General features: G+C 41.8%; 1 protein-coding gene across 1 annotated transcript in view; it reads right to left on the reverse strand.

Annotated features, from left to right (window-relative positions):
* LOC107186285 (GAS2-like protein 3) overlaps positions 1-2,220 on the reverse strand; it is a 40,624-nt gene extending 38,404 nt beyond the window's left edge. The window contains exon 1 of the mRNA XM_015574118.1: positions 2,050-2,220. Coding sequence (XP_015429604.1) covers positions 2,050-2,220 — 171 coding nt within the window. The remainder of the gene's footprint in view (positions 1-2,049) is intronic.
* Between the last annotated feature and the right edge of the window lie 13,500 nt (positions 2,221-15,720).

Consider the following 15,720-nt stretch of genomic DNA (forward strand, 5'->3'; position numbering starts at 1 on the left):
GGCCCCTGATCGTGTCGAACACCGCTCGGACACTTTAATTGTCTGCTACGATTAGCCGGTCGCTTGCTTCGTTGCTTGTGATAATTAGCCATAGAGGATTTCACTATGCCTACGATTGGATGTCGGACAGAATTTTGATACTTTGATCAATTGGTAAAATACTAAACCTAAGGTTTTTGCTAACTACGAGGCATGAAGATCTTTATTCTACTTTGAAATTATTGGATCATGTATCTGTCGTAGCAGGAAATGTTCCTATTAGTATATTATATGATCAAGTATCGGCCAAGAATCTCAGATGTAAATAACGCGGCGTGCACAAGCCAAAATTCAGGGTTTCAGCCGTTCATTCACGATTTAAGTTTCACCCGCGTACAGGTTGTATCATTATTCCAACGATTTCAGCGTGTCTAGTCGCGGGTTTCGACGTCGACGCGGCTGCGGCGGCGGCGACTATGAAACAGGCGAAGTTATGCAGCCATTCAACGGGGCCATTATAGACACGACGCCGGTTATTTTCACCCGATGCAAATTCAACTTTATCTCGTACGGTAAATTCCGCGAAATTTATCGCGAATTCTGATTCGGTGACTTTCTACATGCCCGCGTCTATTTTATACGCTATTCCGCGTAACAGGTATCACAATAATCGCGCCGATACAGTTAATAACAATCGCCATTCCGGTCACCACCGTCGTCGTCCCCGCCATTTTTCTTCGTTCGCGCGCTAATGATCGCGTCCGCCTCGTCTGTTCGTTTGCGCCGAGAGACATTCAGGCCGGTGACGCCGGTTTATCCGAGTGTACACACGGGGAAAACTCGTTTGCGTGTGTCTTTTCAGCGCGATGTCGGACCCGATAATTTCCGACTCGGAATTAATTTAACCGGACTGTCCGCTTGAAAATGAAAAAAAAAAAAACGTCCGAATTACACGACTACCGTCCCACTGCCGCCACGATATTGCTTGTTAAGTTTTCGTGGCTTTTTTTTCTTTCGTCCACTTTCAGCCACTTTGTGTCCTAATGAAATTAGAATCAAATCGTATCTTGCCGCAAACGACTGTGTAATTTAATCGATCGTAAATTCCGATTATCGTCTGGCTTGTACTACACGATTATTGTCCAGGCGTTATCCCCACCATTGAGGGAGGGCGAGGCCGTGGAACCTGTCAAATGCATACTTTGGTACCCCTTAGGTTTCGTTGCCAAGGCTCCATTGTTTTCATTATTCACTCGTTTTCGTTTAACTTTAACAAAGTTTTAGTCTTAAAAGGTGATAAAAGACGACTGATTATCTACCGTATTAATTCCTCTTGTAGTTTCAACAATTTATGATTGAATTAAGAAGGTCTTGTTTAGGAAAGTCACGACTGAAAAGATTGGTTAAAGTTAAAGGGAACCAGAAGCGTAGTTTTTTATTCTTTGCTTTTTCCAACGTGCTTTCCTTCGCTTCTTCTCGCGTCACGACGTATCGTGCACGCGGCAAGTTGATTCGTCATTCAACCAGCGTCGAGGCAAGAACTTCCGGTGGACGTCACACACGCATCCTTCTTCCTCTGTTTCACGAGCCACGAGGAAAGTAAGTAAATAAGTACATGCCCCATGCTTTTACGCGTGTCCATTTAACGCTTTTCGCTGTGCGCGCGCTACACGCGTCACTCAAACGTTACTAACGAGCAAAATTTTCAAGAAGTTCCTCGGAACTCTGAATGACTGGCGATTGTTTTGCCTTATGGATACTTTATGACGAAAGATATTCATTTTTAGAATGAAGTTGATTTTTAGAATTAGCGAGAAGAATATTATCACTGTTCGAATCAAAGGTACCACGATAATTCGTGAATATTATTCATTATTATTATTTATGGGTCTTAAATATAATGACATTCGCAACCACCCAAGAGTACCGACTCTTTACATTACGTCATCACGTTTCAAAATGTCTCGAACAATGTATATTCTATGGTGGACTTCGATTCAAACAGGGACCCAGCACGGAGAAGCTACTTTATGGTTCTGAGAATGCGTAAATCGTTCCACAGCCACTTACTTTGCACAGAGCGACGCCGGTGTCCAGTCTGTCCATAAAATTGTCAACGTTGATTCTTAGCTCCGGATAGAGTGCGTTCAACCACTCCGCCAAGTCCTCTTTCATCGCGACCAGATACTCTTCCGAGGACTTGAAAGGCCTGTAGGACCTTGCTTCCAGAAGAACCGACATCTTGGACCTCGTGTATCTTAAAATACCAAAAATATAATCACTTTTCTAACATTTCTCGGAGAAAATCAAAATAGATTAAATGGTTTTAGTTTCTTTCATGCATCCCAATATAGTCATTCGTTCCACGGTAAATCATAATTCTCGATTAAAATTCAGCCTCGTTTTCCCAGCCTATTCCCATCGCGCCAATCGTCCAACCAACTGGTTCATCGACGTATTAGCTTACACTGCGAAACGCGTCGCGTACCGGCAATAAAATCACGAAAGGATTTGCAAGACAATGGGTCCGAGCTCATATTGTCGATCGCCCCAGAAACTCTCCCCTAGTTACCATGTCGGTTAAACTACCCTATAATGTGTCTGAAACCGTGCCCTATCGCGATCATTGGCACGCTGTGTCCCTTGGCTACCCTTATAAATCTCCATTGCTCTCACAAACCAACTACGATTCCCGCAGACAGCACGCGTTTACCCCTTTGGGCACGTTGAGCGATTATTTCATGCTTCACACACCCTATAATTTCTGCAGTTCGCAGGGTGTTTTATTTACCGTCACCATCGCGAAAGAACGTGGAAAAATATTAATGTTAGTCATCGAAGGAATGAAAGAACCTGTATACAGACCTAACGGAACAGAATAGCAAAGGGTGAATGGCACGACTGCAAAGGGGAAGAGGAAATAAAAGGAACCGCAGGGACAACAGGGAGGAAATCGTAAAGGTGAGGTCGAAGGTTCGTGCGCCGACATCGGCGTTCCTGGATTACGTTTTACAAAAGACGACTGTAAAATGTCGCCGTCTCGTATTTCGTGGCGATGCAACGCGCGTGATTTACTCCTCGTTTACACCGCGTCAGCTTCTCGAGACCGTACACGTCATACAGATGTCTTTCAAATGGCAAAGTGCGAAAGAGCTAAAGCATCAGATTTTTCAATAACCACATCATACATTTCACCTGAAAACTTACTATCTACGAAACGTAAGCTATGTCTAAATTATTAATCTGATTTGTAAATATCACGATGTAACCAAGTGCCAGAATTTTCAGATAAAATAGCGAAACAACGATGTTGGGGAAATATAGTTGAATGTAAAATGCGACAAGGTATATATCTCGTGTTCCCCGTTTATCAGGTTTATGATTGGTTTATGGAGCGACCTGAGCCGAATCGGCCAATTACTCGAAAAACGAACGTCCCCCCTAAATCGGTCTGTTTCGCGCGAGGTGTCCACGGCTCGAAAATAATGGCGATGCGCGAAGACCGGGGAGGAATTACGACGCGATACCGATCGCGGCTCGTGAAAGTCCCTCGCGCCTCGTGCACAGGTAGGTGTATGGAAACGAGCGTGTTTCGTTTTACAGTGCGATACTTCCTGCCTTTGGGGCCCCGATTCAATTTTCCAACGGTTACGATTTACTCCCGCGTAGTCTCGTCTCTCTATTTTTACGGGAGCCGCCACCGCCGTCGCGGTTCTTTACGGTCCATAAAGCGTTCCCCGAAGATTTCCTACGCGGCGTGACAGCCGAAACCGTCGAGGTAAATACTCGCCGACTGACGCATCGACGTTTGGAAATCAATTTATTGGCCGTAACGAGACATTACGCTCTCGTAGAAAGCGAGAATTGATTTGAAGAACAATTTACGATCGTCGTATTTAACATCGACAGATGTGAATTGAAAGATTGGTAAAAATTCGACACGAGGAACCGATTTCTAAATAGTCAACTTTCATCCCTCTCACCGTGTTAATTTACCACGCGTCAACCAACTGTAATGCTAGACGCAGCGCGCTTTCGGGAACGGTGATCGATTAAAATTCCAAATGATAAAATCGATCCGGTTTATTGTATCGTTCGAATATGCGTAAGACACTTCTTGGTCGCTCAGATTCCAACGCAGCGTCGTGGTCGCCAAATAAAGCTCGATGCAAAATATGCGACAAATGCGAACTATCGGCATCTTAATGGGGCGAGAGATTGGCGACACCGTGGCCGATACTTGCTCGTTAAAATGCCGACAGTTTGCATTAGCCGTGTGCGTGTACGCCTGAAAAAAAGAAGTGCCGGCGCGTAATTCATCGGGTTCGGGCGAATTTAATCGCGTCGCGGCAACCGTATCAAACGAGTTCCCTCGCGAGACAAAGAACAGAATTCTCTGTCTATTGTGTGGCCCGAGAGGAGAATTGATTCGTTCGCGACGCTTTGATCCTGCGAGAAACAGTTAAATCCCCCCTCGATAAACGGAACGATCGTTTGGAATGATTTAAGGGTGGCGATCGAAAGGGAGTGCTAAAATAACAGATCAATCGGTAGAAAGCGTATACATATTATATAAATCCTTTATATAAGACGCTAAAAACTTTCACTTTTTACTTTTAGATGGGACCCGTTACAAGCTTCCCGTATATTTGCCCCAGTGATTATCGTTTGCTAATCATAGAAATACAAAGGTATTGAATTCAGGTTGTAAGAAATAGAACTCCTACTATTCTTTCACCACATCCACTTATAATATTCACTCCGTGTAATATTGACCGAATAGCCACGTGTTTAAAAAAGAAAGACGATAGATCCTCCAAGGAAACGAGGAAATCAAGCGTACCTACCGGGTAATGTAAAAGGGTGTCAGAAATTGAGTTATCCGTTCGAGGCGGAATTCCTGCCTTTTCCATTACACGCATATATAATTCAATCGTGAGAATTGAAAATTAGAAGCGGCCACCTCGTAAAGAGTGGTTTACACATGTGGCCCGATACGTTTCTACGCGTGCACACGTCCCACGTCGTGTGTACGTGTATACGCACTTACGTCGTTGCGTGCCTCTCGAGCTCGGGCGTATTTCTTCCATACTCTGCCGGACATCATCGTACACGGCACAGTGTTCCTTTTAACCAGCCTTCGCCTCGAGACGAGAAACAAGAAAAGGCGAATCACCCGATAAATGTGTCGACACGGGGATTCGCGAACAAACCGCGTGAGAAACGTCATTTTTATCCCGCGGATTCGTTTTGGCGTGTTCGCCATTGTGTTTTCACCGTCTGTGAGACTCGAAGGATCCGTGTAATGAGGGTAATTGGGAATGAATGGATGAATGAAGAAATGGAGGGCAAGGTGAGAACGACATTGTAAGATTCTGGATGTCTAATTACCATTTCGCGAAAAGGAATGTCAGGACGTCGAAAATGGCCACGATGCAGAACAATGATAGCCATTTATTAGGGGTTTTACAGTCTGTGAAAAAGTGAACGATATTAACAGAAAGAAGATTCATCATTTGTACGTACGACTATATTTTGGTAAATGAACATTACCAAGAAATTGTCTAGGAGAAATTAAGAGATTAAATTGTTGTGGACGTGTAAATAGATTACGATTACTATGATCAATTAAATTATCCGAGGTCAGTTTTAATTGAATGCTGAGCTCGGTTAAGTGTAATTTCCACAGAGGATGTCCGTTAATGGTTATTACAATGTTGGGAATGAGAGATTATGTAAATACCAAGTCGGAACTAATTATGCAGACTATAATGCACTGGTTGAGGGATCCGTGGCGAGGAATAAAGAAAAAAAGGCGACTCTAGTTGACATTTAATGGGCTGTAAAAGAGCAAATGACCATTAATTGCGCGGCGCGCCTCATTGGGAGCGCATGAAACGAGCATTATACGTCCACCGGATTCGCGGCTCGTATTTACATTCGTGAAATTATCGGTTTATTAACGATTACCACGATTTATGCTGTTAGATGGTCCATAAACTGATTAGGACAACTTTCGCGGCGCCGATGCTTTGATGTAGTTCTCTTTTTTCCAACGATGGAGTACATATATTCCTCTGGTTTAAATCAGATTCGAACAATTTGAGACTCGAAGGACTTCAAATTTAAATTCGAAATGAAATTCGAAACAAAGTTGTCAGATTCGTGATTTTTATCATGGTTATTTTCAAAATTCTCAGCTCACATTTTTCGCCTTGCGTAACATATCGTGGTCATCGTGAGCAAGCTCGTTCCAGTCGATAGCGAAGAAAAGGGTTCGGTTAGGCCCGGAGGGTTTTTATTATTCCATTGAACGCCGCGGAAGGGACGGAATATCAAAAGGTGAGTCGCCTGTGGGTTCCTCTTATGAAAGCCAGTTCGTAAGTTTACCTACGTGAGCGTACTTTGAAGGCGTGCTTTGCTCGTTGTAACGGTATACTGCGATGTACACGCAAAGAGAGCGAAAGAGCAGCTGAAGCGCATGTACCTACGCCGCTAGATGGGAATAGAAACGGAGAGTGAGAAAGAGCGAGAAAGTTGGGAAGATAGTTCCACAATCCGCTCGGAACCGTGCGAAGAAACTTGTAAAGATAAGCGACAAGAAATAAAATATGTACAGCGACTCGTGGATTTCTTCAGAGACAGTTGACACATGTATTTCAAGGTGTAGTGAAATTAGCCAAAAAATAAACCACACATCACTGTACTCTTTATACTTTCAGAATCTTCCGATTTCAATTAATCCAAAATACAGAATTATTATACTCTGTAAAATAAAATAACTGAATCGAAAATTTGTGACATTCCATTAGATATTATTCGAATCGAATGCTTCCCTCTCTTTCTGCTAGTCCCAACAGACTCGTTCCAGATAGTCCCCGTACTTTTTCTCCGTTCCAAGAGCACCGAGTCTGAAGTACACGCGAGCCGTTTGAGTAGAGAAAAAATTTTCTCCTTTTTCTCCACTTGTGTGTTGCACATTCGTTCGGAGCCATCAACCACGACATTGAGTAGCCCCGGTGTACTTATCAACCCTTACATGCAATGCCTGGTGTCGCATTAAAATCCCCCGTGAATTCGCGATAATACGGTCGATTTATGCCCGTGGAGATCCAGAGGACTCGGCGAACTGCCCAAGAAATTCGATACCTCGCGCGGCTTATCTACGAAACTTCTACCAGTACGAATGATCAAGGGCGCATATAATTATGCTCGGGCACGGATACGGGGCCCGATAAAATTTTCCAACCCTCTCGAATCTGTGCGCGTGTGTCGTAACGCTTAACGATTTCATTCATTCGCGACGAACAGAGAAAATGAACCTGTTTCGACGTACGTCGCTGGCATGCGCCGCAAATGCAAATGCACCGGTGCACCGGCGGCGGCCTTATGGGTGCGCTCGAAATACCTGCATCATAATGCCATAAGCCGAGAACACGAAGAAACACCGGGTTATATCTCGGGACTCTATCGGGTACCGGGTGATAACGTCCGGAGCATTTCTGCCCTCGTATATCATATCGTACCGCCGTGCTTGGCCGTTTCTTCAAACCGATCGGCCATGTCTGAGTGCTTCCCCTTGTCCCCCCCTACCAATCCATTGAACGTTCCTTCATGTATTCAACTCTACATTAAACTTGCATCCGAATGGTCGAGCTCGAATTCGTGCACTACCGGAATTATTTATCGCATCGTGTTACAATCCGTTTATCGTTAGTGTCCCTAATTCTCCCGTGCAGTTGCGCGATCGTTAACACCCACTCAGCCGACAACAGAGCATGATGTTCGAGAAAAAGAGAATCATTTAGAAAAATGAAATTTCATGGCGACCCCCGTAATGTTTGCCGTGATTGCAACGCGAAACAAGACGATCCATCCAGGAATATATAAAGATCCATGCTTGTTCTGTGAAATCAGATACTTAATCGAATTAAGGGCCATTTCCAGACGTGTTTGTTGGTCTCTGCCCCTAACAGAGCCATTAAGATCGAAATTACGATTCGTAATATCCGGCGCGGTTGCGCGCAGTATTGCCGCGAATTTACGCGGTTCTCTCAATGAAAATAGAGTCCCGCGAGTATGTAACCAGACTCGATCGATAAGGATCTGCCCGCCGGTCGTTAAGAATAAGGACAACTTTGCATAATCCGATTCACGGGCGAGCCGTGATTGTGTCTGGTATTCGCGTTTCGCTGTTTGGAGCAACTACACGCTGGTTTAGGAAGAAAAAAAAAAAAAAAAAAGAATTGATATTAGCACATACATTCATGGAACACTTTCATATGGTCTTTGTGCTTCGAAATTTCACAATCCACAAAAGACATGTACACAGGGAACGACACTTTTCTGCATAAACTTCTGACACGTGCAAAATGAAAATTTCAAGAAATATTAACTCCGACGAAATACGATATTCTTAGGCGAATAGAAAGGCGTTCGGCGGCTCCGACTCGACGACAAAAATCTTGGCAAAATGTTAAAATATTCAAATACACGATAAGCGACCACGGGTACAGCTTGGTACCGGATGATTGATCGGATCGCGAGTCGTAAACAAACACGAATTTAGTCGTTGCGCGAATGGAATTCGCGGTATTTCTCTGTCCTATGTACGCACACCGATTTTTAACGGTGACAAAATGCCACTCAGGAACGTTTCACCTGCGAATTATACGCGATGCTTGCGATAACCGTTAAGAAGCCATCGAAGGATAAGCGATTGCACGCGAGAATACGTGTAATCCGGTCGCAATCGTTTTCGTAACACCATTACTCAACCTATACAATCCACACCGCTTCAACTATACGAATCTTATAAATAGATCACAGACACAAATCCAATCTGACAACGAACAAGACCAGAATAACACCGGTCAATCGATAAAAACAAATAACAAAAATGGCCTGTAAACCGTACCAAAACATCTCAATCACTTTCATCCTTTCCCAAAAATCCTAAACAGAATGGAATCGTAAAAAGTCCAAGAAATTTCTCCTCTGTGATCAGAGTAAAAATCTCGATCTCCATCATTCTTAAAAAAAAAAAAAAACAGAAACGATAAAAAGAGAAAAGAAAATGGATTCCAGCCATGACAAATAACGGCAGCGGGCCAGGCGTGCCGGGAACCGAAAATAGTGTTCTGAAAGCGAGTCGGAGGGCAGACAGCTCGGGCACGCGAGGAATTTCCAAAGAATACGCGTGCGTTCGCGTGTGCAGCTCGCGGGTGAGTGCAGCGAGGCGGTCTCGTGCCGATTTGTCGCAGTTATGCAGCGGCGGCGCGCGTGCGTCCGCACGAATCTCTGTTCCAGGTGCGCGCCGCGTGTATCCAAACGAGCGCAGCGCCACGGGGCCGTCGTTGTACGCGCGCGCGCCGGCGAAACTGACCGGAGAAGAAAATCTTGTGAATGAGCCGGGTTCCCCATTCACTTTTAACCGGAGCGCCGCCGCCACAGTCCAGCCGAACGCAGCCTGCTGCTGGCCCCTGAAGGCCGTGTGCTGGTTCTCGCGGTTTACCCTCGCCAAACAGTCGAAATCGAGAGATAATTTTGGGTTAGGTCCGGGTTACGGTTGCGGTACCGGATTCCGCAGGCTTTTAAAGCCTCCGATTCGTTGGGGTTCAGGTAAACACAGCTGATACCTGACAGCCGGTGGCATCGGAGAAGTCAAACTCGATACGTTTATAAACTAAATATTATGTTTGAGAGCGTGTCGAAATGTTGGATGACCAACCTATGTATGTACCTATTGGATTGTATTGCTGGTCTGTTTTAAACAAATTAGTCACCCTTATTTTGCCTAAAAGCTAAACTTCTAATTACTCATCCTGTACTAAGGCACATAAGCATCATCTCTATACCACAGAGCAATAGTGTATAAAACCCTATGCAATTCCATGAAGAGCAGACTTAATTCAGACAGATACTTGAGAACTCCGAAACATTTAGCTTGCAATTAAATTCTTATGACACTCTGTTACGTGTAATTGAATAAACGTAACAGAGTGTCATAAATTCTTCAAGATTTTTTAAATATGTTTCACTGAATTGCGCGACTTGGAATCCAAGAAAAAGGAAGGATTTTAATTCATTTGTTACTGTTTTAACGCGTACGCATTTTGGTCTTCACCATAGGTTTAACCAGTAGGATAATGTTACGGTGCCAATTCCATGCAACATCTCTACCCCAGCAGAAATAGTTACACCGGTATTGTTTAAGCGCAGTAACTTGCCTACTAGTTTTCTTAACCGCCTCATTTGCATTCCCGGAACCTGTGTATCAAGACATAATATGCAAATGTCCTGTCCTCCTATCTCTCTCCCTCTATCCATCCTCGTGACTATCTAACCCATCTGGCGCCTCCTTTCGTCTTATTATCGCTATTTATTATAATTTTCACTCTCAGTTTCCATTAATCTCTTCCGCTTTCTCTATTGTGTCCCCGTGATCCAACGCGAAAATTCCCGACGATTATGTTATTATTCTTCGCGTGACCGTGGCGATGTAAAATTTTCATTGTTACAAAAGCAAAGAATCACCATTCTTATAAGTCGTTTCTCTGTTCTATGCAAAACACTAACAGGACACCGAAAACTACGACAAATCACTCTCTGGTATCACGATCCATCCATCCAGGATCGCAATCGAGGTTTCACGCGGGGGAGAAGAAGAAGAAACGGGGCTTTCGTAACCCCGACGTGGCACGGAGCCGGGGATTATCGCAAAAGTGCATCTGCTAAGTGTATCTAAGTACATCTAAGTACATCGAACTATCCGTTAAGTATCTTGGTACCAGTTTCGCGTTTCGCGAGCCGCGGCAGCGCCGCTATCGCGTCGCGATCTCCCGCCCCTTTGTCTTTGTCCGTTAATCTTGATCGTCTTCGCGCTTCGCGGCGACCATCGAGCAACTTTGCATTGGCAATTCAATCATCGGCTGGATTATCGCCGGCGAATCGACGCAGAACCATCGGCAATCGGACACGTATATCTGGCGAATTATCCGCGTCGCGAGTCAGGGCGAGTGGTAACACGCGCGTTTATGGGTGTTGCCCCGGTGATTTCAATGCCGGGCGAAGCGCGATCCACGCCGGGAATTCGATTACCGATCGTACGAGCTCTCCTAACTGTTATTTGATTGTTCCTACGTTGCTGCATTGCATTCCTAGCAGCCTTTTATATTTGTAATTTCTTCACTGTTGCTCTCGTTTAAATCTATATTTTTTTTAACGTGAACAGATGTAAAGTAGTATCTAGGTTAATTTAGAGAAACTAACACCAAATGAACAATGGTGTGTCTTAAGCGACATAAAGTGTTTCATTGATTCGGTAATAAAAAAAAAAAGGCGATATGGAATGTCAGTGCATTTCTAAGATAAATGTTACATTACGTTTTTTTTTATCAGAATGATCACAATTTCTTTCCAAAAGACGACGGGGTGTTTAATTGCAAAACACGTATAACGAAGATAAATAACTAACAAGCACGAACCGCTTTTTTCTCCGATTATCGGAGGGATATCGTTTTCAAAGTCTAGTCATTCCTATTTTATCTAACTGAGTATATTATCGCTGCATTGTGATGCAGTGTCGTGGCGTAAGTATCGTTCGGCAAACGATTTATTTCTTCTCAGCTGCTACACGCCGATACATTAATCACCTCATTTGCCTTTTAAGTGTGTTTTAAACGCACGGAGGACAGGTGAGTCACCAACGGAGTTTCAGCAAAATTTATTGGGACTTTTATGGCAAGGCCGCTTAAAAATAGACCCGATGCATCAATAATAACAGCACCAAAAAGGCTGGAAATATTTGAAAATAAATTTCCTCGAACATAAAACACCCACATGTTCACCTGAGATAACTATATTATATCTACTCGATAAATTTTAACAAGTGTATACAAATAATGGGAATTCCTGGTAAAAATTAGCCATTTACCAGTATTAGTTTCCAATAAAACATTATAAATGAGTCGTACTAAAGGTAATATCTCCTGCATTGCGATAAAAAAATGCTAGATAACAAAAGATACGTAACAAAACTGCACTGTTTTGAAAATTTCCTTAGAATAAACATGATAAAAGTAACTTACTGACGTGAAAAGATGTCAATTCATAAATGAGTCATTAATTTAAAATACAAACGACCCATAATCGTTGCTGAGTCAGATAATCCACGAAAGATAAATATTTTCTAAACAAATATTTACTATGGCTGACTATCTCGAGAACCCTGCTTGACCCACTGTTTCCGTTTTCGACGGTTATTAACGTTCTATACATTCTCAAGCATAACCGTCATCCTCTCCAGAAACTTATCTCCCATCTATTTCAGATTAAACAAGATAAACCCAAATCGCTTGTCTAATTGTCTCTGACTCAATGAACCCAACTGTCTATCTAAATTACGATAATCTATGACGCGCTGGTTAAATCTCTGTCAAATCCTCCTTTCTACGGACACACGAAGCGAGACAATACACTTTTTCTCAAATAGAAAGCAATTCGACTTATCATTCCACTCCATTCATGTGCCATGCGACTACAAAGAGAACTTTTATGACATGTTGAAACAAAAAAAAAAGTAAATAGATTGTACTTATAATCACCTTTCGTTGCAGTAATTATATTTTAACATTCAAACGTTTAATCACTTTGAAGTTAGCAGTATGTACTTCGTCACTACGATCACGCGAATCGTGGTTTCGCTCAAACTACGGTCACACGAATAAGAGATCGCGAGTCGATGGTCGATTTTGGAAGATACATGACCTTCAATCTTAAATAATTTACCGAGAGAACTGACACATAAAATAAAAAGAAAATAGATACTAAACTACCTAACATAACAGCTCGTGATTCCTTCTGAGAAAGAACTATTTCTTAAGAAAACAAACAGAAGAAACTAACCTAAACCAGTACAAAAAAACGTCCAATTTATGAATCACTACATGACAATAGTTCTCTTTCATTCTAAATTCTTAGTATCTTCGTAAAAATTGGAGAAGCAACATGCACTCTGATAATTTACAAATATTCGTAAAATGGTATAGAATTGTTTGGTAAAAAATTTAGGCTTTTCACTCACATAGTCTAGACTTGTGTCCACCCGAGGAACCTCCTTCCTTCTTCACGTATCCCTGAGAGGCACACACGGCGAATAATCTTGCATCGACGTACGATTTAACACCGAAAAATCGTCCCGATCCGTTCGCGCGCGTTTCCGTGCTTTTACATCGAACGACGCGGTCTGATGTTCGTTATTACACACGGATCGATTATCCGTACATTTGCGAATGACAGCTCGGTTGGAGTGCTCGCGAAAGAAAATTAGAATAGAAAAAGGTCACGAGGAATCCTCGACGGGCGAAGTAGAGGCTTTGTTTCACGGTGCGTCGTGTACTGCACTCGTACTCCATACTCACGTCTCGCGGCCTAACCAGACACTAAAGCGCCTGGTTGCAGTCCACCCGTATAAATGCTCCGCCGCAGCGTGAATGTAGCCATTGGTTCTCTGGTAGGGAAAAACTTTCGCCGGTTCGCCACCAGGTGTCGATACTTTACAGACAAATCACAGACGATACCAAAAATAAGAAAGTTATCTAAGAATGAATTTTATTCATTTTTAAATATTTACATACCTTTTATATTACATATGTACAAATAACTTTTTTCTGTCTGGGAAATTTTCGATAAGACAACAGACGAGATATAGAATAGACTTAACATGCAATGTACATACATATATGTTATGTACATCATTTTTTGTCACATGCTTCGAGGGCTCTAAAGCCTTTTTACCATTTCAGTGTAAATACCCGACGTTACCGATAAAGCACGATTTCTGTTACACATTTAAATTAAACAATATTTAGTTAACAATCGCCATAAACATTAAGACATAGTCATTGTTTAATAGTTTGCAATAAAATAAAATTTATTACATGTAAAACTTCATTAAACGTTCCATATCTTATAAGTATCTGTATATTTCGATTTATATTTGTCATAAACAATAACGAATTGGTTCGCACCACCATTTTTTATCGAATTTTAATTAAGTGTGTCTTATTTTGTTTTTTTAAATTAATTATGTTTTATTTTGATTTATTACAATTGACTGTGTTTTAATTACTTGTGTTTTATTTTGAATTCATAATATCAAACGTGAATACTTGTTTGTACGCGAAAAAAATGTAATAGGTCCGACGGGACTTGAACGCAAGACTTCTTTTACATATGGATCTCGTCTGTGATATGACTTTTCTTAGAGGAAATTTATCTATAGAGGATAAAAAAAATAATCACACACAGTACATACCATGAAGGTTCAGCCATTCATTAAGAGATGGCAGCACATTCGTATTATTGGCGGTCATTTTTAAATAGATTACGACGAACAATTATGTAACTATATGTACTCAATAATTAATTTATGATGTCAGATATTAAACAGAAACTTATTTTCCCTATTAAAAGTGTTAATAAATTATAAAGATCATTACATTTGAGTGAATATGCTATAAATGCATAAATGTCAGTCTATTTTTAATAAAACAAAGTGATAAAAAGTGTTTCGATATAATTAGACTCCAGTGTACTTTAAAATACTTTTCCAATTATTTATCGCATACCTGATATTCAATTCTGTATAATAAACCATTAATGTATAAGATAATGTTCGATAATCATCCTTGTCACTGAAAGATACTGCTAATATATGCAGGGGAATGGTTACCAAGCAAATTCTCGTGTCACGGGAACAAATTTTCAATGGTAATTACCATGGAAAAAAAACAGTGTGCACGCAACCACGTGTGCCACAGAAAAAACTCGTGCAATTTACATACATACATGTATTCCTTACGTAGTTAACATCTCAATCGCCCAATTAAGAAGAGGAAAGACATAATCGCGAAGGTCGGCGTAGTTCGGAGAACTACTTTCTCGTTCGATTGGACAGGTGCGATGAATGGACGGGTCGAAGTTTATGGTGAATCGCTATGGAAACCCATGGAATACTTAACTCGACGCGAAGCGAAACGAACATGGTTGCACTATGACGTGAAATGTCAACCACGGTGAACGTTTACTGAAACCAATTAACGCGCATACAATAAACGACCTGTCGTGAATAATTCATGACATCCATGAGTGTCAATATTGCGGATAAGATGGTTGAAAGGATTGGGGCTTCGAGAAGCAGAGTCTCGTCTGCAGAACGAGACTTGTACTTGAAGCCGTTGCTGAAACTGAAGCAACAAGAGGACATTATTGAAAGAGGACTGGCTACTGCGATCGAAAATATGAAGATAGAACCGAATTTCTTGCAAGATATCGTGCAGGATTACAGGGATTTATCATGTAAAAGGTATCCGTTTTCTTTGGAGTGGAAGAAGAATCGGTAATTAAAAGCACTTTATACATCTTCTTCAGGCAGACCTTTCTGAAAGGTATCTATAAAAATATGGAGGACATCGCCTCCGATTTGGAATTTGCTAAATATGCCACCCAGAATCCGGAAGAAATAAAAAAATTGGGTAAAGAACACTATACTTGGAAATTTAGTAATTTTCTTATAAACAGATTCGAATTTTTTTAATATTGAAAATACGTTTTATATGTATGTTTAGATGTAAACACGTACAAACTAAAATTGTTCAAACTTTCGCAAAAAATGCAGGATTTGAAGAAATCTTGCTCCATACGTGACACGTTAGCGCAGGAACAGACCTTGCTTGACAG

This window comes from Dufourea novaeangliae, unplaced genomic scaffold (assembly GCF_001272555.1).
Source record: "Dufourea novaeangliae isolate 0120121106 unplaced genomic scaffold, ASM127255v1 scaffold64, whole genome shotgun sequence".
Lineage (NCBI taxonomy): Eukaryota > Metazoa > Arthropoda > Insecta > Hymenoptera > Halictidae > Dufourea > Dufourea novaeangliae.